The sequence below is a fragment of the Peromyscus californicus genome, unplaced genomic scaffold (assembly GCF_007827085.1).
Source record: "Peromyscus californicus insignis strain IS unplaced genomic scaffold, ASM782708v3 Scaffold_4__1_contigs__length_199733344, whole genome shotgun sequence".
In the NCBI taxonomy this organism is placed as follows: Eukaryota; Metazoa; Chordata; class Mammalia; order Rodentia; family Cricetidae; genus Peromyscus; species Peromyscus californicus.
Window position 1 is genome coordinate 155756139 of NW_026294562.1, and position 25527 is coordinate 155781665.

At 47.4% G+C, this 25527-nt stretch overlaps 1 protein-coding gene across 1 annotated transcript; it reads left to right on the forward strand.

The window, feature by feature from the left end:
- The first annotated feature begins 15092 nt into the window (after positions 1–15092).
- Ccne1 (cyclin E1) lies at positions 15093–25510 on the forward strand. The gene is made up of 12 exons (XM_052762889.1): positions 15093–15334; positions 15823–15874; positions 15980–16067; positions 16301–16369; positions 20707–20855; positions 20971–21106; positions 23051–23197; positions 23534–23629; positions 23823–23957; positions 24085–24196; positions 24294–24451; positions 24866–25510. Exons 2-12 carry the CDS (start codon positions 15852–15854, stop codon positions 24986–24988), a joined length of 1236 nt encoding a protein of 411 aa, XP_052618849.1. The 5' UTR covers positions 15093–15334; positions 15823–15851; the 3' UTR covers positions 24989–25510.
- The last annotated feature ends 17 nt before the right edge of the window (positions 25511–25527 follow it).

The following is a 25527-nucleotide window of genomic DNA, read 5'->3' on the forward strand; positions in this document are numbered from 1 at the left end:
AAAAAACAAAAAAACAAAACCAGGGACGAAGAGAGTGAGCTGAGAAATAGGATCATCTCAGGCAGGCTATCAGCAGAGGGCACTTCTAAATGCTTAAGAAGTCTGGGAGGCCTTCCTGGAGGGGGTGATGTCTGAGTAGGATGTTGAGGAGGAACTTTGCCATTTAGACAAGCTAGAAAAGGCATTCCAGGCAGAGAACAAGTCCCAGAGGGGAGCAAGAGTAGAGGTTGGAGGGTCTGGAATGAGACAGAATCAAGTCATCAAAGAGTAGACATATTCTTAGGAACAGACTCCATCCAGGGAGCAATGGGGAGCTATGGAAGGTGTTAGGCAGGCTGCAGTAGGCTTATGCTTTAGGAAGACCTTTCCTGGCTGCTGTAGGGAATGTGGACAGTGGTGAACTGGTAGACAGAGATGTTTTGAGGTTTACCTCAGGGCCCTAATGGAGGATGCTGTCCCCTGGAGCATTAGGGACAACAGAGTAGAGGAGAGGCAGCATCAAAACCTGCAGATCCCTGAGGGGAACTGAAAAGAGGGAGGTGTCAGGGAACACCCTATTCTCTTGACTGTTCCATATCTGGGATCACCCTGGGGTGATCTTAGGCCAAAGGAACACCCCAAGTCCTAAATGAGTATATGATCCAAGTCTGACCAATCAGAAGTGTGAAGCCAGGGACAGCAGATGACCTAGCCAGACTAATGGATGCCAAGCTTAGACTTCTGCTGGGATACCTGAATGGCCTTGCTGTCTTCTAGGGAGGGCCTAACAGACAGCAAGACCCAGCAGTTGACTCAGTTGAGAACCATGATTGGGAACCAGACATGCTTGAAGACCTGCCACAACTTGTTCAGAAAAAAATTGCCAGGAAGTGTGGGGGGTTTTGTTTGTTTGTTTGTTTAAGATTTATTTATATATTATGTATGCAGTGTTCTGCCTGCACTTGTCTCTGCAGGACAGAAAAGGGCACCAGATCTCATTACAGTGGTTGTGAGCCAGCATGTGGTTGCTGGGATTTGAACTCCAGACCTCTGGAAGAGCAGCCAGTGCTCTTAACTGCTTAGCCATCTCTCCAGTCAGGAAATGTGTATTTGCATTTGATCAATTCAGTACAGAAAGCAGGAAGAGCCGGGTGGTAGTGGCACATGTCTTTAATCAAAGCACTCGGGAGGAAGAGGCAGGCAGATCTCTGTGAGTTCAAGGCCAGCCTGGTCTACAGAGTGAGTGCCAGGAAGAGTTAGGAGTACACAGAGAAACCCTGTCTCAAAAAACAAACAAACAAACAAATAAATAAATAAACAAACGAACAAACAAACAAACAAAACAAAACAAAAAAAACTGAAAGAGGGAGGGAACAAAGCCTGAGCCCAGTCTTCCAGAGTCACAAGATACCCAGAAGCACCAACACCATGTTGGTGTGTACAGTAAGTGCAGGGATCCTGCAGAGACACGCTGCAAGAGGGGAGAAAGAAGCCTTTAGCTACCTGCTTGAGCTAGTCCTTGAATGTGATGTTGACTGATAAAGATGGATGCTGGATGAGGTCAGAAGGAAAAGCCAGTAGAGCGCTAAGCCTCCAGAATTACCTCGCTCCTAAGAAGCCTAGGGTGTTGCATGGACACCTGGAGCCCTGGAGGGATTGGGGAAACTTCATCAGAGTAAATAAATACCACTCACTTCCTACTCACCCATGCAGAGGCAGCATACACCGAAATCCTGCAGCCTTACAGGAGGAACCAACCCAAGACCTTGTGAGGCCCCAAGAAGGCTATGGATGGGTGATCAGTCTCCTCTCTCTGGCAAGGGTGTCTGACCCCAGGGTCCACCCCACATGCCCAACTTTGGCCAAGTTGCTATTTTGTCTGCTTGGCCCACTGGTCTCCACAGATAGAATCCCCCATCATGTGCCCCGCATTTCTGGCTCCCCTCAGCACAGTGACCTTTAAGCCTGAAAATCAGATGACTCACCTGCCTCCTTCAAACCCTCCCAAGGCATCTAGGTGAAGTTGACTAAACTCTGGTTCAGCCTATGAGCCTGCCTGCCTCTCCAACCTTATGAGCTAGCCTGGACACTCACGCATTTCTGCCTCTGGGCCTTAACACATACAATATCCTCGGTCTGCAATACTTTCCCAGTGGTTCGTCTTCTTTTTCTTCTCCTTCTTCTTTTTTTTGCTGGATTTTCCTCATGCCTCAGGTCATAGGTCAAATGTAGCCTCTTGTGAAAGGCTTGTCTAAGCCACCTTATCTCAAGTGATAGGCCTGGCTGTATTGACTCTGTAGCCCATTGCCCAGTTATTCACTAGTGAGTTCTAAAGGCACTGAAAGAATTTTATCTTTTCCATATATTAGTTGGCTTACTTATGACCTGACCCTTTTCCCTTATTGAGAACCGGTCTCTGCCTGTCATGATGGGGAAGCAGTCCTGGGTTTGTGGGAAGAATCTGAACATTGAGTGAGGGAGAAAGGTCAGCTGATCCTGGCCAGGGCAATGGGATATGGTGGGGGAGGGTACGCAGGAGAACCTGTCCCTGTGTCTGCTTGCCCAGGGTGCTTTAGATGAAGGACTCAGCAGGCCTCTATCGTCTTTTGCACCACATTCACGCCATATGGCTGGCAGCGGCTAAATTGCACAGGCTCTAACTTGGAGTGCTCGTGCTTTTGTGTGTTAATAACATAAAGATGGAACGTAGCTTGCCACACATTTTGTGTTTGCTAACTATCTATATGTATATAAAACAGATTTCAGTGTTACCAGCCAACCCACTTGTGAAGTGGAAGGAAAACATCAATTAGAGAAGGAAGGAGGGGGGAAGGCCAGAACTGGCTGAGACTGTGGATGAGCTCTATGCTCAGGTATGGGAGTGCTTCCTAGGACCAGGAAGAAAGCCCCAGAAGAACAAGTCTCAGTAAGGAGCCAGAAGAGGAGGAGAAGGTGGAACCCTGGCCCCAGGGCAGGAGCCAGTTTCTCCATAAACACAGCCTGGGGGCACCTGGGCTCCTAGGCAACAACCTGAGCCTGCTCGGTGCCTCCTCCCTGCAGTGATCTTTCAGCTCACTCTACACAGAACCCCGCCCACCCACTCATGCCTCTTCGTTCAGATGTGCCTGTAACCCTAGCACTAGCACTGAGGCAGGAGGATTGCAAGTTTGAAGTTTCCTTGGGCTTCAGGGTGAGACCCTGTAATCACCACCACCACCACCATCATCATCTGGGTGTAGTGACACACACCTGAGTTCTGGGCCAGGCTGCTCTAGACAGTGAATTCTAGGCCAGCCAGGGCTATATAGTGAGACCTTGTCACACAGAAAAGTACAGTGGCATATGCCTGCAATCCCAGCATTTGGAAGGTAAAGGCAGGAGGCTTGTGGAAGACCAAGGCTAGCCTAATTTACATAGCAAGTTCCAGGCCTCTAGGGCTACACAGTGAGACCCTGTCTCAAACAAACAAACAAACAAACAAACAAACAAAGAGTAATAGGATTCTTCAAAAGCATGAGATTTACTCCACCATGTGAGCTATATTTTGAGGTAACCAAACAGCCTAAAAATTCCCTTCCAGAAGACTGCGTACAGTAGGGCACGGAAATGGGGTGAGAAGCCAGGAGGAGTCTTCCTGGACTGGCACCGCTTAGCCTCACAGGGGCCTAGAACTGATAGAAAGCAGAAGGCTGTAAGGCTGTTGATGACTGCCTCCGATTTCATTACAGACTGCATTCCTCACCTCTTCTCTGCATCTGCATCGGGGTCGATGGTTTCCACACACCGTCCCCCTGGAGATGCCTGGAATGAAGAAGAAATTGTTCACAACCTCATCAGACAACCGATTCCAGAGAGGTCAAGATGAACCCTTGAGAGGCTGACATAGAGGGATTACCAGTTTGAGACCAGCCTGGGACACAAGAAGAAAACAAAAACAAACACAGAGCAAACAAACAAGATCCATATGTACTCCTGGAGAAGATCCTCCTGAGAAGGCTGTGGGTTTGTAGAGATGGCTTAGCGGACAGACTGCTGCTCGGCATGGAAACCTGAGGGTAGAAAAAGCTCGGTGTGATGGAAGCAGACCGATGAGGATTCTGGGGGTTCGATGTCCAGCCAGTCTGTGAGCTCCGAGTTCATTCAGAGACTCTGTCTCAAGAAAATAAGGTAGTGGGGCAGAAAGATGGCTCAACGGTGAAGAGCACTTACTGCTCTCACAGAGGACTGGGTTCAGTTTCCAGCACCCACGTGACCGCTCACAATCCTCCATAACTCAGTGCTTTGGGATCTGATGCTCTCTTCTGGCCTCCAGGCATGCGTGTGGTACACATACACATAAAAATAAGGTACAGAGGCTAAAAGGAGACACCTGATGTCAACCTCTAGCTTCTACACGCAACTACATACATGTGTACATATGTGTGGTTGTTTGAATACAATTGGTCCCCATAATACCATAATCCTATAATCTCACAGGGAGTGGCACTATTAGGAGGTGTGGCTTTGTTGGAGTGGGGATGGCCTTGTTGGAGGAAATGTGTCACTGTGGGGGTGGACTTTGAGGTTTCATATACTTAGGGTACCACCCAGTGTGACAGTCAACATCCTGTTGCCTCTGAGTCTAGATGTAGGACTCTCAGCTTCAGCACCATGTCTGCCTGCATGCCACCATGCACCCCACCATGATGAACTGAACCTCAGAAGTATAAGTGAGCCACTACAATTAAATGTTTCCTTTAGAAGAGTTGCCGGGCAGTGGTGGCACACGCCTCCCAGCACTCAGAAGGCAGAGCCAGGCGGATCTCTGTGAGTTCGAGGCCAACCTGGTCTACACAGTGAGATCCAGGGCAGGCACCAAAGCTACACAGGGAAACCCTGTCTTGGAAAAAAGAGAGAGAGAGTTGCCGTGGTTATGGTGTCTATGATGTCTCTTCTCAGTAACAAAAAACCCTAACTAAGACAATACACTGCATATAGAAAATAAAAAGAAAGGAATACCTATAAGAGTAGAATACCTATAAAATACAATACTTATATAGTGGTGGAGAGAGAAAGGGAGGGAGGGAGGGAGGGAGGGAGGGACTGAAGATTTAGCTTAGCCATACAGTACTTGACTAGAATCTATCAGTAAGGAGTTGGGGCATGATTCACCTGCAGAGTACTTGCCTAGGATCCACCAGGATTGAGGGTGTGAATCAGCTGTAGAGTGCTTGCCTAGAATGCACCAGTGAGAGGCTGGGGATGTGGCTCAGTGGTAGAGCCCTTACCTGGCATATAAAAGACCCTGAGTTCCAGCCCCAGAATCATTCAACTAATTGATACCTTTGTCTTCATCTTCTTTCTTGAGACAGGATCTCACTGTGTACCAGGCTGGATTTTGAACTGAAGATCCTCCTGCTTCAGCTTCTTGAGTCTTGTGATTTCATGACTGGCTTTATTGGGTATTTTATTCGTATTATGGTTATGTACAAACACTCATACTTTTAAAGAAATGCCTGCTCAAGTGTTTAAAAACAAAATGATGTCATGTTTGGAATTTGCCTTAAAATACTTCACCCAAGAGGATGGGCACTGACTCAGGAAGATAGACAAGCAATTTTTTTGTTGCTGTTGTTTTGTTTTGTTTCAAAACAGGGTCTCACTATGTAGCGTTGGCTGTCCCAGAACTCACAAAGTAGACCAGGCTGGCCTCAAACTTGAAAAGATCCACCTGCCTCTGCCTCCCGGGTGCTGGTATTAAAAACATGAGCCACCAGGTCCAGCAGACAAGCAAATTTTTAATTACTACGGATATGGGGTAAGGAAGGCCGTAGGGCTCGTCACACTATCTTCTCTCTATCCTGCATTTTGGAATATTTTTATAATTAAAAAAGTACGGTGTTGCAAGGACATGGGTGACAGGTGAAAAAAAAAAATAACAGCCTGAGATGGAGACAGACAATTTCAGAAAATGTTGCCAAGAATGAATGGCCCCCATCAGAAGGGGCCAGTCTCTGAGAAGGCAGGGAGGGCTGGAAGGGTGAAGAACAGGTGTGAACCCTCCAGGCAGCCACAGGCCTGAGAAAGGGGCAGGGAGCCAGCCAGAGAAGGAACAGAGGGATGCTGGGAGGAGAGGGCTCTGCCCGCCAGGCCTGCTTCCCCAGGAAGGGACGTGACTGCTCTAAAGCAGCTGGAAGCTATCCCTCAATTTTCAGAGGGGCAGATCTAGTGTGGGTTACTTCCGAAAAGGATGATCCTAAATGCTGGGTAACAAGCATTGCAGCAGGTGGCAGAGATGGCCATGAAGGCAGGAAGACAATGTGGCCTTCCAGTCAGTGGACTGTGGCTTTGGTCTATGATGGCAACAAAGAAAGAGAAAAGCTAACAGACTAGAAATATTTGGGAGGCTGAGAGCCATTGGGGCATGCCATGTGTGTGTGTGGGGGAAACCAAGGCTAAATGTCAGGCTTGGGCTTTGAGCAGGTGGGTGAATGATGGCCACAGGGATTTCCCTGGATAAGGATAAGGGAGTGGGGACAGAGTAGGGAGATCACTCATCATTGGGCATCTTATGTTGGATTTGCTTAGAGGCAAATGGAGATGTGTAGTAGGCATGGCTGAGGCAGGGGTTGGGGCATCGGGAGCTCCTGCGGAGGGAGTTAATGGGCACTAAGATCTGAGGCCAGCTAGGTCTACATATCAAGTTCCAGGACAGCCAGAGCTACACAGAAAAACACAGTCAGAGAGAGAGAGAAAGAGAGAGAGAGAGAGAGAGAGAGAGAGAGAGAGAGAGAGAGCGCTCGAGTTGGATGTGGTGGCATATACCCCAAAGCTTAGCATTGGGGAGACTGAAACAAGAGGATCTTGGGTTAAAGGAGGCTACATAATGAGACTCTGTCAAAATAACAATTTTTTTTTGTAAACAGGGTTTTTCTATGTAACCCTGGATGTCCTGAAACTCACTCGGTCGACCAGTCAGGCCTCAAACTCAGAGAGATCCACCTGTCTCTGCCTCCCAAGTGCTGGGATTAAAGGTGTGTGTCACCACCACCTGGTTTAAAATAACATAAAAATTAAAAAAAAATAAAAATTTTTAAAAAGGAGGAAGATCAGGGAAATGTAAAATATCAACTAAGGGTTGGGAAAGAGATCCCACAAGCTGAGAGCCTCAAAGAAATGGACCACATCCATTGCTCCAGAGAGGGCTGAAAAGACTATTCCAGGGTGCTGAGGTGGAGGACCATGAATGTCTAAGTTTGTCCAGGCTGCTTTAACAAAAGAACATAAGCCAAGTGGCTCTGAACACCGGAAGCCTTGTTTTTTACAGGTCTGGAAGCTGGGAAGCCACTATAAAAATGCCCATGAATGCCTTGTCCAAAGAGGGCTCATTTCCTGGTCCATGGATCTGTCTTCTTCCTCTGTCCTCACATGGCAGAGGGGCTGAGTGAACTTTCTCAAGTCTCTTTCCTAAGGGCTTAAAAAATATTTTAAAATTTTATGTGTTTGGTGTTTTGTCTGCATGAGTGTCTGTACACTGTGAGTGCAGTGTCTGAGGAAGCCAGAAGAGGGTGTTAGATCACCTACAATCAGAATTACAGATGGTTATGAGCTGTCATGTGGGTTCTGAGAATCAAACCTGGGTATTCTGAAAGAGCAATGAACGCTCTTAATCACTGAGCCATTTCTCCAGCCCTATTATTTATTTATTTTATATGTTTGAGTGTTTTCTAGCATGTATGTCTTTGCACTGTGTGCATGCCCATGGAGATGAAAAGAAGGTGTCAGATTCCCCTAGAACTGTAGTTACAGATGGCATGAGTCACCTGATAGGGTTCTGGGAACCAAACCCAAGTCCTCTGCAAGAGCAGCAATTGCTCTTAATCACTGAACCATCTCTCTAGCGCCATGTGTTTTGTTTTGTTAATGGGGTGTCACTATGTAGCTGGGACTGGTCAAGCACTCACCTTCTCCAGTGCCTTCATTCAGAGTCACACACTGCCTCTGGAACTGCCACCCACCATTGGTCCTTTCCTCCCTTAGATTCAGAATAACTGATTTTGTGGTGTTTGATTTGTTTCATTTTAAGACAGGGTCTCAATATGTAACCCAGGCCAGCCTTGAACTCATGACTCTCCTGTTTCAGACTCCTGAGTGCTGAGGTTGTAGACATACAAGCTCACTTTACAGCTTGCTTGGGGGTGCTTTGTAGTTGATCACTTGTGGTGTTAGGGATGGAACCCCAGCTAAGCAAGCACTCTGTTGCTGAGCCGTGCCCGATCCCCTTCCTATTTCGTTTGTCTATTTTGAAATAGGGTCTATATATACATATATATCACTATATATCCCTAGCTGGCCTGAAACTCACTATATAAAACAGGTTGGCCTTGAACTCACATTGGACAGTGTATCTCTGCCTCGTGAGTACTGGGATTTGTGCCACCATGCCTGGCCTACAATTTTGTTTCCTTTTTTAACTGTATTTTTACATTTTTAATTATGTGTATAGGTCTGTGTTGAGGTACATGCAGGTGAGTGCCAGTTCTCACAGATGCCAGAGGTGTCTGGTGTCCCTGTAGTTCAAGTTTTGACTTTTGTAAGCAGCCCTACGTAGATGTTGGGAATTGAACTCAGATCCTTTTCAGGAGAAGTACCTGCTCTTAACCACTGAGCCATCTCTCCAGCACCACTCTCACAGTTTTTAAATGTACAGTTCAGTGGCCTTAAGGACTTTCATATTCTTGTACTGTCATTATCTATGTCTATCCACATCTCTTTTCATTTTGCCCTACTGGAACTTGATCCCCATTAAACAATGATTCTCTTCTCTTCTCTCCCCAGGCACTAGCAGTCAGCACTCAACTTTCTGTCCCTGTGAATGTGACTACCCCAGAAACCTTGTGTAAGTGGCATCTTACAATCATCTCCTGCTTTAAACAGCCTGGGGCAGGCAGCAGGCTCTGCCTGGATGTGTCTACTTTAGTCATAAACATCTTGATACTTTCCTTCCCTTGTGTCTAGGGGTGCTGGCTTTCCATTTAGGGCAGAGACAGGAGGTTTTCCTTTGCAAACACGAGGACTGAAGTAGGAAATGTAATTTGTAGTAAGAGGTCAAAGGTGGAGAGGCCTTCGGAATCCAGAACAGAGGAGGAGGGAGGGGGAAATCCTGCCCTCACATGTGGACTAGCCTTTGTGTCTCTAATACCAGCAAAAGAATGTGCTGGGTACTGCACTCCACACACCCGACCTCCCTGGGCTTCCTATCACCTCCTAGAAAGGCAGTCTGAAGTGCATCCCGTTGTCCTCTATCCACTCATCGATCCATTTATTTGCACAGCAAAGTCAGGTTTCCAGAGTCTGGGCTGGGCTCTAGAGACACTTAAGAACGGGCCTAGCTGCTTCTAGTCTCACCCTCCTCCATGCTTTCTTCCTTTACTCTCGATCCTCCCTCATCCCTCCAGGCTCTGAGTCAGCTTGAATTCCTCCCTAGGTGGGGTTTCAAAGCCAGACAAGCAAAGAGACCAGGTGGATCCCTAAATTAGGAATAAAGATATGAGGCAAAATGATGATGATGATAACAATAACAACAACAACAATAATAATAATAATAATAAAGATGTGAAGAAAAAAACTTTCCACACAGGGAGCTCCCTGCAGTTGTTGTGCGCAGATGTGGGCTCAATTTGGCCAAATTATTCCATTGTTCTATGACTCAGAAACCTTCACGCATATAGGAATTCAAAATTTTGCTATTTTTCAGTGGGCTGCCAGCACCTGTCTGTGTGTGTGACTTCTGTTGGCTGCCAGGCCGATTGTAAGTGGATTCCAATGTAACTATGACAGTGACTGAAGGATGTTATGTACCTAGGCCTGGCATCCACAGAGGAAAGTATCTATGGCTTTGCAGACCTTGTTGGGGAGGACCACTGCCTTGGGGACTCTGAGGCTCACTGGCCATTCCTCACTCTCTCACTCACTGGTGACAACCATGATTTTCAGTGGCATACGATAAGAAACCCAATCCCAACTAGCTAAGTCAATACATGAAAAGAATTGATTGGTTCCAGCATCCAGGAAGTTCCTAGCAATCCAGTCTTAAGCTTGATTGGACACAGGGACTGAACAAATCGGAAACCTGCCTCCCAGCACCCCCAGCTCTGCTCTCCAGTAAGAGTTTTTCTCCAAAGCAGGTCAACTTATGTGGCAAGATGGCCTCGTGGCTGCAAGCCCACTTCCAGTCAGCCTAGCAACTCCTGAGGAATGTCATTGGCTCGGCTTTTGCCATGGGCCTGTGCATAAACCAATCACACAACCAGGAATGTGATGCTCTGATTGGCCAAAGCCCTGTCTCCCATCAAAGTGCCTCAGAGGGCGGTGCTTAGAGAAAAATGTTGATCTCTGACCAGAAGTGAGAGCCAAGCCTTCTCCCTCAAGCCCCACCTCTGTTTTGCAGCTGTGTCTGTCTTCAGAAAGCCCAAAATGAGGAGATTTAACTGAAAGCTGGGGATATGGAGTTCAGATACAGAACAAAGCACCCTTGTGCTGAGGCAGTAAGTGATTGCTGCATATATGCCCCCCAACACCCAGCTAGCTTACATACCCTCACTTCTCGAAGTATCTGCAAATTAGCCTTTGATCCTTGCAAACCAGAGCTTGGCTCAGAATCCATATGCATCAGCTGTCACCTCTCTTCTATGCTACACCAGGCTGAAAGGGTGATTTTAATTTTCCTTGGTATTTTTCATTGATCCTAGCTTCCCACTTAAAACAGCATATAACAGTTAGGACAGAGCTGTGACCACCGCTGTAGCCTCTCCACTGTGAGGCTCAAGTATAGCAGTGTGAGCTGTGTAGACACAGCAAGTAAGACTTAGGGAGCACAGATATGGGGCCTCACTTTCCCTGGGCGAACTTCTCCTCTTAATTTTCTGTTTAAACACATTTAAGGTGGGCTGGGGACATACCTCAGTGGTGAGATTACTTTGCTTATGTGAGGCTCTGGGTTCCAGCACAAGCACAACACACATAGACACCGGGGTGGGGGGAGTGGGGAGAGGAGAGTGGGGAGGGGGTGGGGGCTTTTAGGAGCTGGTGAAAGTTTTATCTCTCAAGCCTGTCCAGGCCCCCATGTAGAATAGCATATTTTTTTGGTCTTCCTTTTCTGTAAACCTCATATCCTGGCTCCTGTGTCTACCTCTCCACCATGATCAGGGCCTGGGTCACACAGGAAGTCAAACCAAAGCCTCCGACTTGCCCTGTGAATAATCTGGGCACCCATCATGTCAGACACTGTTGCAAGAGCTTGGTAGGCATGGATAACTTGATCCCCACAGGGACTCTAGGAGGCTGGACAGTTAGAATCACATCCATTTGCAGATAACAGTGGAGCGCAGGGAGGTCAGTGCAGAGCTTTTCCTAGCAGTGGGCAACTCATTGGCTATTTCTTCTTCCATAAAGCCCTCCAGGCATCCATCCCCACTTACAGTCATAGTCCCCCGAATTTTCTCATCTCAGTCATTACTGCTCTGAATAGCAACTGCCAATCCACATGACTGCCTCTCTTCCTAAATGAGCTGAAATTAAAATCTGGCTTTTCTTGCTATTGATCTTTTAAAAACAATTACTGCGGTTGGAGAGAAGCCTCAGCAGTTCAGAGTACTGGCTGCTGGTTTCATTCCCACTGCCCACATAATGGCTGGCAACTACTTGTATTTGTATATAAAAACGCACTGATGGTTTATAGGTGTCACTGACTGGATCTTATACAGCGGACTGCTTGACTTCACAAGGCAAACACGAACCCACTGTTCAGCATAATAGTCTACATATGCTGATCAATATTTTGCTGTAAAATGGACCTTTCAGGTACTGAAGAGACAATTTGGTTAAGACACAAGCTGGGCAGCTAACAACCATCTGTAACTCTAGTTCTAGGGGACCCAATGCCTTCTTCTGGCCTCCATAGGCACCTGCACAAATGTGGCCTACACACACACACACACACACACACACACACACACACACACACACTCGCACAAACAAAAATTAAAACAGGCCTGTATTAGACCACTGTGTCCCACTGAGTTCGTGTGAGTGTCCAGAGCACTCTAAGGAGAGTTGGGCTAAGCTATAGAAAGTGCTGGGCTGAGAGGCTGAAACAAATTTTGTTTTGTTTCAGTTTTTTGTTTGTTTGTTTGGGTCAGGAGGTAAAGCATGTCCAGAACCCAGAACTTTCCCTTGGCCCTTCCCTGGTTATTATTCTTTACTGCAGACATAACTCCTGTTTTCACTACTCCATGGCCATTGTTTTTCTCCACTGTGGGGTGCTGAGAATTGAACCCAGGGCCTGTGCCTGTAATCACATGTACTCTACCACCAACCTTTCCTTTTTCCCTTTTCTTATTTTATTTATTCATTCATTCATTCATTCATTCATTCATTCATTTATTGAGACAGGGTTTCTTTGTGTAGCCCTCGCTTGTTCTATGAACAGGCTGGCCTCAAACTCAGAACTCAGAGAGATTCACTTGCTTCTGTTTCCCAAGTACTGGGATTAAAGGTGTGTGCCACCACTGCCTGGCTAATTTTTGTTTTCTTAAGACAGAAAGAAAATATAGCTCAGGATAGGCTCACTCTGTAGACTAGGCTGGCTTCAAACTCACAGAGATCTACCTTCCTCTGCCTCCCCAGTGCTGAGATTAAATGCTTGCGCCACCATTAAGATTTAGGCTCAAAAAAAAATTTTTTTTCCTCCTTGAGACAGGGTTTTTTCTGTGTAGTCCTGGCTGTCCTGGAACTCGAGCTGTAGACCAAGCTGGGCTTGAACTCACAGAGATCTGCCTGCCTCTGTCTCTACCTCCCCAGTGCTGGGATTAAAGGAATGTGCTATCATGCCCAACCTGTGTTTTGCCTTCTTGAGTGTGGAATTCTTGTATGCTGCTGTAAGGGTCAGTGATTTGTGATTTTTATTGTGTAGTCTTTAATTCATCTATTTTATTGTTAGGACATGAAGTATTGTTGATAGAACCATAAAGAAAACTCTATCACTGCTACAGTAGAGCATTTATTGAGCATTTACTGTATGCCAGGCCTGGTACTGATTCATTTGTTTCCCTTGGTTGGCACAGTGAGTGTAGACAGTAGATAGCTGTGGTCTGTAAACTAGGGTCATTATGGAACCAACATGAAAGGATTGTTGTTAAATTCATGGGGATAGGCTTTAACTTTAAAGAGCTTAACCCAAAGTTGCATCTTGATAAATTTACCATCTGCTGTAGTTACCAACAGCTTTGGGAGAATACAGGGTCTTGGGCTCAATTTGCATATGACATCCTGACACATAATCTCAGCAGTCTATGACATCACCAGTGTGCTAGTCAGGACCGGTGGGAAGGGCACACCCTGCTTTGACTTCCAGAAGACTGTCACTGAGGGAGAGGAGACAAGCTTACCCTGAGGTATTATACATGCTACAAGTTGAGTAGGGAAGGTCTTTCTCTGTCTCTCTCTCTGAGACAGGGTTTCTCTGTGTAGCTTTGGAGCCTGTCCTGGAACTCTCTGTAGACCAGGCTGGCCTCGAACTCATAGAGATTCGCCTGCCTCTGCTTCCCGAGTGCTGGGATTAAAGGCGAGTGCCACCACTGCCTGCCCAAAGGGTCTTTCTTTGCCACCAGCCATTGTTCAAAGTGTCTCTCTCACTATCCCGTATGCTCCACAGACCTGGGTCAGCGTGGTTTTTTTGTATCACTCTCTTAACATGAGGGAAGTGTCCATCTTGGTCCAGACATTATGTCCAGAGCCCAGCACTGAACAAGATAGAGGAAGGGAACAAGAAAAAAGTGAACAAGAGACTCAGGGAAAGCCAGGCAGTGGTGGCACGCGACTTTAATCCCAGCACTTGGGAGGCAGAGGCAGGCGGATCTCTGTGAGTTCGAGGCCAGCTTGGTCTACAAAAAGAACTCTAGGACAGCCAAGACTGTTACACAGAGAAACCCTGTCTCGAAAAAACAAAACAAAAAAGAAAGGAAGGAAGGAAGGAAGGAAGGAAGAAAAGAAAGAAAGAATGAAAGAAAGAAAGAAAGAAAAGAAAAAAAGAGACTCAGGGAAACGCGCTTTGCCACAGCATAACTGGAGAGGCGGTCCTGGGAAAAGGTATGCTGAGATGAAGTGGTCACTAAAGACCTTCAAGTTTTCCGGAAGCACAAACAGCCGGTATGGGTCAGGACAGAGTACAGAAAGCTCCAAGGCCCTGGGGTGAGAAAGGGCACCGGATTCAGCAGCTCAGGCGGAAGGAAGGCTGACTGAAGGTTAGGTCTGAGAGGGTGAGGGTCACTTCACGTTGTGAGGCATGTGCTTATTCTGAGATTAATGAAAACATTTGGAGTAAAGTTTTAGGCTGGAGACCGCCTCACTTCATGTGGAGAGGGGTCAAAGAGGCCTGATTGCATGCGGATTGGGCGAATGTGTGTTAGAGGCACAGGAAGGTGCTTGGATAGCTGAATGATAGATAGAATGAATGAATGAACCAAGAGGCATTGACAGATTATACTTTCTGGTCCACAGGAGACCTCACACCAGCAGCCTGAATCCTGATTCTGGTCCCAGGTGCCACGCGCTGTTGTGACCTTGGAGACATCCACGCCTGGGACTCAGGGCCCGGAACTCTGCGTCTCAGGGGCGGGGAAGACGCGCCAAGAGGGAGAGTGCGCGCGCGCGCGCAGGAGACAGGCGGACGGAGATTCTTTGCGCCCGGCCCTCTCGTACATCCCTCCCGCCAAACCCGGCGGGAGATCATTGCGATCTGCCGAGCTGACATTCCACTCGCGCGGCTCCTCGTGGCACCGCACACTCGGAACACGTCGAGCGCTCGCGCCAAGATTCTCCCGCGTCTGCCAGCCCGCCCCGCAGCCGCTCGCGCCAGCCGACTCTCCCGCGTCCCGCCCCGCGCAGGCCCCGCCCACCACGCCCGCGACACGCCCCTTTGGCGCGCAGGCCTTGTCATTTATTCCTGCCCCTTTTCTAAGACCACACCCACAGCAAACCTACGCCCACCTACAGGCCACGCCCCTGTCAGAGCGCCTCGCTGGCCCGCGCGGCGACGGGGCGGGCCCCGGGCCTGCGGCGGCCGCTGAAGGGCTCGCAGCCCGCGGGGCGGGGCTCGAGGGCGGGCCGGGGCCGGTGCCGCGCGCTGGGATTTTTAAATGTCCCGCTCGAAGCCGGGCGCAGGAGCAGCCGGCTCGGCAGCCAGCGCGGTGTAGGGGGCAGGCGCGGATCCCGCCAGCGCCGCGCGCTCGGCCGCCGCCTCCCGCCTCCTGCTTCCCGCCCGTCGTCGGCCTCCTGCCCGCTTGAGCGCGCCTGCTTGCGGCGGACACAGCTTCGGGTACGGGCTACCTAGACTCCCGGGACACCCGCGACCCGCGAGCGTCCGGACCTGGTCGGACCGAACCGGGCCGGGCCCGGGTGGGGGTGGGGCGAGGCCGGGTTGCCCGGTCCCCTGAGGTATCAGCTTGGGGTGCCCTGGCCGGGGTGGCTGTGAGAGACGGGTTAGGGGGAGGTGTAGAAGGGGACATAGGCAGCCCCGGCCCCGAAGGCATTGATGGCTCGGGGGTCCTCTGGGAGGGCGTCTAGGCCTCCACCCCCAACCTCAGGTTCGGACCCGGGATCGCAGGCTGCCAGCGGTGCCCGCGGGTGACAAGCCACCCGGGCCCATCGGCCATTTTCCCGGCCGGCCTCCGGGCCCGGGAGGCTCCCGCCGCCGCCGCCCGCGCGGGAGGGGGGAGGGGTGCCGGGGACGGACCGGCGGACTTGGGTCTCCTCTGCGGGCCGTGCTCACCACGATGCCCGCTTGGTGTCCCCCCCGCTCCCCAGGTCTGAGTTCGGAACTCAAGCTTTGCGCCATGCCAAGGGAAAGGAAGGAGAGGTGAGTGGCCTCGCTGCTGCGGGAGGGGAAGGGTGAGTAGCGGTGGGGGAGGGGCGGCCTGAGATTTTTGGGGAGCAGCACCTCCGTGACACCATGCCTCTGCAGAAATGCGAAGGACCACAGTAGCATGAAAGAAGAAGGTGGCCCTGACTTCTCGGTCCGCTCCAGAAAAAGGAAGGCGAATGTGGCCGTTGTGAGTACAAAGGACACAGGTTGGGAGGACCCCCCCACCATTCCATCTTACCTGGGTACCAGTTTTGGGTCTTCCCACCTACTAGTGAAGAGAATTAGTTGACAGGGAGTTTTCCTTTAGTTAAATGTAACTCAGAACCTAACAAACTTTTTCCCCCTTTTCTCTCCGTGTTTTTGTCTCTGGGTTGCTCCGTGTGTTCCCTTGGTGGATTGGGATTTTTTTGTTTCTGTTAGTTTTTGCAAGATCCAGATGAAGAAATTTCCAAGATTGACAAGACTGTGAAAAGCCAGGATAGCAGTCAGGTAGGTCTGCTGGCCTACGAATTCTGCCGCTTGAGTTCCATGCTTTCTTTCTTCCAAGTTTCCCAAACCTGAGCCGCAGGCCACATGGCTGAACCACAGAGCCTGTCAGTGTGGCCTGGCTTCTGTTGGGCCTGGGGTTGTAGGAAGGGCTTGTGTTTCTTGAGTAGCACCTCTGAGGTTACAGGTACTGATACCTGAAGGAACCAGAATGAGCATCATATAATTTGGTCCTCTCTAAGCCCAGGAGGAAAACTGAGACTCAGAAGGCAACCCAGAGCCCTTTGCAAGCCAGCAGAGCTGGGCCTATAGCCTTATTGCCAAAGGCTAGTGACTTGGGGGGTTGGATTCCCAACTACTTCTCCCTCATCCACTGTGTGGCTTTTATTGTGTCAAATATAGACTTCTTCCATCCCTTTAGGTCAGATTTCAGACTTTTATCCTCTTGCCAAGTATGATGGTACAGTTCTATAATCCCAGCGGTAGGGAAACAAAGGCAGGCGATGTGAATTCCAGGCCTGCCTGGTCCATACAGTGGGTTCCAGCCAGCCCAGACCATATAGTGAGATTCTGTTGAAAAACAAAAATTAAAACGTTTCTCCTCTTGTGGCCCAGAATGTTCCACTATCACTTAACTCCATTGATCACTGCTGTCTGGGCTTTGCCTGGCCTCAGCAAGGGTCTGTAATGACGTATGTCTCAACCAGTGTTTCACTGGCTGCTCCATTTTCTTCTGTCCTTCCTGTGCCTGCCAGATCTTTCAAATGCAGCATGGTATCATAATATCAGTGGATCCTTGCAGAGGGAGCTTGTATTATCTCTTTGCCTCCAGAAATGGCTGGAGACTATAGTTATGGCTCTGATGGGGGAAACAGCCTATCTTCAGAGTGGCTGGTGAGACCTTCGGCCTTCATCACAGATAACGCTGAGCAGGAACAATATTCTGTTGACCTCATTTCTTGTCCCAAAGAGGTTAGCAGTGACTTGTAGAGCAGGGAGAGGCAGATGGTTCTGAATAATGCCTTCCGAGCAACGATGTCTGCCATAGGGACATTGGGAGGACCCCACTAGCCATTAAAAAGGGGTCAGTTTCTCTTCCTGTTAGAAAAAAAATAGCCCCTGAAGAAAGGAAATGCACCCCACATTCTCTTTTCTCCCCTTAAAGAAAACCTTCAGCAAGCTGGGTATTATTATTATTATTATTATTATTATTATTATTATTAAAGATAAACCATGCTTTGGAGAATTCAAGATTGTTCATGTTGCCAGCTGTGTTTTCGACAAAAGTTTCCAAGTGAAAATGAAGCCAAGGCATCCATATTGGCTTTATGGAGATTCAGGCTCACTTCTGCTCTCAGGAATAACCACAGCAGTGCTTAGAGTGTCCAGGAAAGGACTGGAGATGATAGCTGTAGCACATGAATGGGGCAATAGCAAGGATCCAGTTGAGACTGTCACATCATTCCCTATGAGAAGGCATTTTCATGGTTGTCCAGAGATGAGTTTATAGAGTAGATAGCTTAAAAACAACTGTTGATGTTCAGTATTTTTCCTTTTCTGTGAAGATTCATGAAGTTAGAATTTGGGGTATAGGTAATTTTGTGGAGTGTGTGTGTGTGTGTGTGTGTGTGTGTGTGTGTGTTTTAATTGCATAGAATTTTTCTGTGGAGTCAAGTTCAGCCTAACAGTTTTGGGCCAGTGAGAATAGTCGTATTAAATTCAATGATACTGAACATCCACAAAGATCTTTGATTCTTCAGCTACTATATTTTTATTTTTGAAAAGGGTCCCTATATGTGACCCTAGCTGACCTCAAACTCAGTGATCCCCTGCCACAGCCTTCAGAGTGCTGGGATTAGAAACATGTACCCTACCACCTGAGTTATTCTAAATGACAAGAATGTGCTGTTATAATAAAATCTATTTTGCATGTCCACCACCCCCACCCCCACCCCCACCAGACAGGATTTCTCTGTATAGTTTTTCACCTTTCCTGGAACTCACAGAGATCTGTCTGCCTCTGCCTCCCGAGTGCTGGGATTAAAGGCATGCACCACCACCGCCTGGCGTATGTCCATTTTTTGAGACAGGGTCCCACTTTGTAGCCTTGGATGGCCTGGAGCTCACTCTGTACCAGGCTGACCTTAAACTCATAGATTGCATGCCTCTGCCTCCGGAGTGCAGAGATTAAAGGCATGACCCACCACACCCAGCAAAACATTTTTCCCCCTTTGGTTTTTTGAGACAGGGTTTCTCTGTGTAGCCTTAGCTGTCCTGGAACTCATTCTGTATACCAGACTGGCCTTGAACTCATGGAGATCTGCCTGCCTCTGCCTCTGCCTCTGCCTCCTGAGTGCTGGGATTAAGGTGTGTGCTACCACTGCCTGGCAAGACATAGCTTTCTTATTTGAAGCTGAATACTAGTCAAAGTTACTTTTCCACTTGTTTTGCATAAGAAAAAAAATGCAGTAGGATAAAAGGTGGTGAGCCATAGTTGCAGTTGATCTCAAAATCAGGCTGATCTGGCATCTTGTGAAACTTGATATACACTCAAAAACAAACTTAATTATTCTGCCTTATCCACTGGCTTCTAAAGCCAACTTGTGTAGCTGGAGTTTTCCTGCCTGGCCCACAGTCAGGACAAATCTCTCTCACCTGCCAGTCCCACAGCCGCTCAGACCCGACCAAGTAAACACAGAGACTTATATTGCTTACAAACTGTATGGCCGTGGCAGGCTTCTTGCTAACTGTTCTTACAGCTTAAATTAATCCATTTCCATTAATCTATACCTTGCCACATGGCTCGTGGCTTACCGGCATCTTCACATGCTGTTTGTCATCGTGGTGGCTGGCAGTGTCTCTCTGACTCAGCCTTCCACTTCCCAGGTTTATTCTCCTCCTTGTCCCGCCTACACTTCCTGCCTAGCCAATGGCCAATCAGTGTTTTATTTATTGACTAATTAGCAACACATTTGCCATACAGAACATCCCACAGCAAACTTGGGAGCCCATTTGTCTGTGAACTGCAAGTTGGAAACTACTGAAGTTATCTCTAAAGGCCTGTTCCCAGATGTGCCAGCCATCAGGCTGTGGAGGGTGGCACTTAACTTGTACCTTCAGAAGGACTTATTCTTGAATGAAGAGCAACTTCCTATAGTGGTAATATGAACCTTTTGAATCAGTGCTGGTGATGCTACCAAACACGCAAAGCCAGAACTGAAAGGAAGCTGCCTTTCTCGAACAGCTGGCAGGAGCTGTTGTGGATAATTTGTATGCCTGATTCTCTTTACACTGAGCAGAGAGGAGCTATATGCAGCTTTGCTCTTCCCACTGATTCAAAATCTGGTCTTCCTGCAAAAGTGGCCTGGCTGCTGCAAAAGCTTCAAGAGGCATTCAATTCAGGTAGACATCTCAGTTACCTGTTTTGTTTTCTTGTCCACATTAGTGGCCTTTGCTTAAAATTAGGTACCTTGCTAGTGGTAGATAGGTGGTATGCTGGTATGCTCTTCTAATCAACATTTAAGAGGTGAGGCAGGAAGATCATGAATTAGAGACCAACCTGGACTGCATAGGCAAGACCCTGTCAACAAATGAATTAATCAGTACATAAAATGATGCAAGTCTTAGATTCAAAGGGCTTCCACACTAGCAGATTCATTATCTGCTTAATACCTTTGTGGTTTTTGGTTTTTTGCTTTTTTTCTTTTTAAGATTAATTTATTTTTTATGTGTGAGTATATTGCCTCTATCTCATGTCTGTGTACCACTGTGTGTAGCTGGTGCCTGAGAAGGCCAGAAGAGGGCACTGGAGCCTCTGGAACTAGAGTTAGCACCATGTGGTTCTGGGAACCAAATACAGGTCCCCTGCAAGAGCAGCCAGAATTCTAAGCCTCTGAGCCATCTCTCCAATCCCTGGTCTCTGCTTTATAACTTAAAAATCAAAATATGGGCTTTTTATTAGGAAATGAAATCATCTCTATGGACTCATTAGTTTGACACGTGATCACAACTTGATTTGGTTCTAATGAAGTAGTGATTTGTCTTGAGTTATGTAGAACCAGAGGTTCCTGTTGTTGGATATATATGGCCAGTCTTTTTTGTAATATAAGTTGACCTCTCTTGTGTCCAGCTGGCCACCCAAATACTTAATTTGATGTCCATGTGACCTAAACTAGTTAAGAAGTGACATGGAAGCTTCGAGGCATGCCTGTGGCTTTTGCTTATCCACGCTGTCTCCATCTTAACAAAGGCTAGTATGCCAAGCCCAGCTTATCTACCAGTTAATGAATGGACAAGGTACTGGTTTTCATCCAACGCATTGCAATGTGTTTCGTTGGCAGCCTTTGGATGATAATTCAGCATCTGTGGACCCCTGCTCTTTCATCCCCACCCCTAACAAAGAAGAGGATGATGAACTTGAGTACCCGAAGACTGCATTTCAGCCTCGGAAGATTAGACCACCCAGAGCCTCCCCACTTCCAGTCTTGAAGTAGGTGTTGATTTTGATCCATGGCTTTGAGATGTCATTTGTCTTTCTAGTCCACATTAGTATGAATGCAGACTGACATCTATCTGAGGTTTTTGTGGTTTTTTTCTTTTTACAGCTGGGGCAATAGAGAAGAGGTTTGGAGGATCATGTTAAACAAGGAAAAGATTTACCTAAGAGATGAGCACTTTCTGCAGCGCCATCCTCTCCTGCAGGCAAGGATGCGAGCAGTTCTTCTGGATTGGCTAATGGAGGTGAGCTTGATTGTCTTAGCCACTGGCATACAATTGCTAGATCTTTCTGTGCTACTGCAATCTATATATGTGCTAAATTGTTTTTAAAGATGTCTCCTGGAATGTACATATCAGCTGTGCAGTGGTCACTGTCATTAATTGTAGTCTTACATGGACAGGTTATCTGCAGCAGTCAGATCTCACAGGTGACTTTAAATTCTTTGAGTCCATTCTTTCCTCCCAGAAAGTTTTTGTTTCTGTTTTTGAAGACAGGATTTTTCTGTGTAACAGCTCTGGCTGTCCTGGAACTCACTCTGTAGACCAGACTAGCCTTGAACTCACAGAGATCCGCCTGCCTCTGCCTCCCAAGTGCTGGGATTAAAGGTATGTGCCACTACAGTCCTGCTCCCAGAAGGATTTCTTAACAGGCTGGCTGTTCTAATTGTACTGAGAATCATTTCCCTACTTATGTGTAGTTTTTGATCAATAAGCAGGTACATGAGGCTGGAGTGGAGCTTGACTACATATTCCAGGCCTTAGGTTCCATTTCAGGCAGCTCAAGAAACAAACAAATGCCCTATTTTCAAAAGTATGACAGACTAACAAGATAATCATTAAACACATTTTTTAAAAAGGAAATTTAAAGGCTGAAGCTCTGGCTGTAGTTGGTGCATTGGCCTCACATTGAGCCCCGAGGCTCAATCGTTAGTACTGCCAACAGACAGTGAGATTTGACTAGTGCTACACACCTTACTGGGGATGAACTTTGAATCACACATGGTGCTTGGCTTCAAGGAGCTTTCTAGGTACCTGCAGTGAGTAAGAAATGGCATTTTCTTTGAAAGGTGGAAGAATTATCTTAGCAGGTTCACCTTCAGAAGTATGTAGAGGGAGTGTATAAGTAACTTGTATTATGGGGCCATCTACTCTTTGGAAAGCCAGTGTCCAAAGTTTACATGCATCCTAGTGGTACCAGACAGATTTAGAATCATTTTCTGCTGACATCTACATCGATGGGCCTCAATCAGACAAGTTGCTTAAATTTGAGTCTCAGTTTTATTTTAGACAGGTTCTCTCTCTCTCTCATATAGCCCAGGCTAACCTTGAACTTGCTATGGAGTCAAAGTTAACTGTAAACTTCTACCTCCACCTCCCAAGTAGTAGGATTATGGATGTATACCACCACAGGTTTTGTTTTGTTTTCTTAAGACTTATATGTATCTGTGTGTGCCACTTTTATCTGGGTGCCCACGGTGGTCAGAAAAGGGTGTCAGCTAGAGTTATAGGCAGTTGTGAGCCGATCACTGGGTGCTGGGAACCAAACTTGGGTCCTGGAGAACCCGCAATTGCTATTAGACATTGAGCTGTTTCTCCAGTCCCAAAATCTGCTTTCTTGTTTCTAGTATCTTCTAGAAATGCTTTGAGCACAGAGTTGTGCAGGCTGGAAACACTGTATAAGCCACGTATCATGGTACAAGCCTGTAATCCTACGACTCTGTCCCCACCACTGCAAAAGGAAATATAAGCTGCTACATGTGGTGGCACACAGTCTTAATCACAGCATTTGGAAGGCAGAGGCAGGTGGACCTCTGAGTTCCAGGCCAGCCTGGTCTACAGCGCGAGTTCCATTTCAAGCCAGGGCTACATAGTAAGACCCTGTCTTAAAAAGGAAATGTAACTGGTACTGCTCAGCTGTGAAGAAATACACTAGTTCTTTCTCTGAGTCACAATGAAGCTTGTAAATGGGGGTTACATTCTTTGAGCACTGTAGGCTTTGCAGGGTAGGGATTGGTCTATGAAAATGCCACTTTGATCAGACTGAGCCTGTCTGATTGGCTCTCGCTGTTGTGTAGGTCACAGTGCTCTCAGTCAGAAAAGTAGTTAGCATTTTGACTATGTCAGAACTCAGCAAGTTTGCTTCTGCTGTACCCTAAGAAGCTCTTCTAACATGGAACCCTCTTCCAGGTGTGCGAAGTCTATAAGCTTCATAGGGAGACGTTCTACTTGGCGCAGGACTTCTTTGATCGTTACATGGCGTCACAACAGAATATCTTAAAAACGCTTTTACAGCTTATTGGGATTTCAGCCTTATTTATTGCTTCTAAACTTGAGGTAAACAACTCTTTAACATTCTTTATTGTTTTGTGTTGTTTTGGTGTCTGTCCTGGATCTCACTCTGTAGACCAGGCTGGCCTCGAACTCAAGAGATCCGCCTGGCTCTGCCTCTGCCTCCTGAGTGCTGGGATTAAAGACATGCGCCACCACCACCTGGCAGTTTCACTTCTTTATAACTAATATATTTGGGGTTGATGAAGTGGACCTGTGTTGGGCCTTTAGTATATCCTCTTTCTGTGTCAGCATGCCAGAATCATTTTGGATGCACGGCCTAATCTGAAGCTGCCAGGAATGGTTTCCTTCTTATAGCACCTTCCTTCTGTTCCCTTTTAGGAAATCTACCCTCCAAAGTTGCACCAGTTCGCTTATGTTACAGACGGCGCTTGCTCCGGAGATGAAATTCTTACCATGGAATTAATGATGATGCAGGCAGGTTACACATTAATACCTCTCTCTCTTCGTGTGTATGTAAGAGAGAGACATCAGCTAAGTGTACACATCTATCTTTTCCCATGGGGAGGTGTGGATGCACCCAATGGGTCTTCTCTAGCTAGACATGTGGTGGCAAGGCCTACAGCTGCATCTTTGGAACTTTTCACAACTATCATCTCTTTCCCTTTAGGCCCTTAAGTGGCGTTTAAGCCCTATGACCATTGTGTCCTGGCTGAATGTTTATGTCCAAGTAGCATATGTCAATGACACAAGTGAAGTACTGATGCCTCAGTACCCACAGCAGGTCTTTGTGCAGATTGCAGAGGTATGTGGACTTTCTGCTTCCCCATCCTGTGTGTGGGAGCTGGGGGAGGGGGAAGCACACCACAACTCACCAGGGGCTTCTAGAAGCTTCATGTGGCATCTGTCTTAGCACTCCTGTCTTCCCTTAGCTCTTAGATCTGTGTGTCCTGGATGTTGGCTGCTTAGAATTTCCTTATGGTGTCCTTGCTGCTTCTGCCTTGTATCATTTCTCCTCGTTGGAACTGATGCAGAAGGTGTCAGGTATGTTGTTTTTTTTCCTGTGAGTTTGCAGACAAGGTGTCTTCAACCTAGGGACCAGTTGTCAGCTAGACTTATCCTCTAACTTCTCTACTGGCAGGATATCAGTGGTGCGATGTAGAGAAGTGTGTCAAGTGGATGGTTCCATTTGCCATGGTTATCCGGGAGATGGGAAGTTCCAAGCTCAAGCACTTCCGGGGAGTTCCCATGGAAGCCTCCCACAACATCCAGACCCATACCAACAGCTTGGATTTGCTGGTCAGTGATGCTCTTGTTCCCATCAGACAAGTGCTTAACCAATGTTGCCTGAACAACCTCACTTTTCTTCAGGCAGGCCCCAGGAGCCTCAGAAAGGCCAGTTCTCCTAATTCCATTATGTTTCTGGTCCACAGATCCTGTGTCTGGGTATCTGCAGACCATAGACGTTAGGTGGGAGGGGTTGTTTGTTGAGACAAGGTCTTATAGAGAGCCCAGGCTGACCTAGAACTCAAAAGTCAGCCTCTACTCCCAAGTGGTAGGATTACAAGTTTGCCACCATACCTAACTTTAGATCTATTAGTTTTTACTTTTATTTTTGTTATTTTTCCCACTCACCTTCATATTAAAAATGTACATCAAATGAAACAACACTTTTTTAAATTTGATGACAACTTTTCCTTTTATTTCATGTAGGACAAAGCCCAAGCAAAGAAAGCCATATTGTCAGAACAAAACAGGATTTCTCCTCCTCCCAGTGGGGTCCTGACACCCCCACAGAGCAGTAAGAAGCAGAGCAGTGAGCAGGGGACAGAATGACCAAACCTGCCATCGTCTCCAAAGACAGTGGTGTAGAAGCAGCTGCCTGGAGCTCCTTGTGCTGCTTTGGAAGTCGGGAGCCCCTGCAGATGCTCTGCAGAAAGGTGCATCTCTTCCAAAGCAGCAGGGGTCTACAAAATGGCCTTGGACAGAAGTGCTTTTATTGAATGCTAGGGGTTTTAATAATAGGGTCAAGTACACCAGCCACCTCCAGAACACCACTGAGTGCTCCAGAAGCTGCTAAAGGAGGGTGCTACTTGACCCACTGGACTCTTCACACATGACAAAAGCTTGAAATTAAGGAGGCCACAGTCTTGCTGGCCTCTGCTCGGGTGTTCTGGGTTGCTGTTGCATTGGGTGGGACAGGTGGTTGTGAGCAAGCATGGAATACAGAGCCCACAACCCGGGCTAGGCCACCCTTTTCCACTGTCAGCTGACAGCATGTCCTGCCTTTCATGAACTCTTGTTTTGTAAGTGCTGCTATGTCTATCAATTTTTAATAAAGATAATACTATCTTTGAAGCAGCTGTTTTTATGCT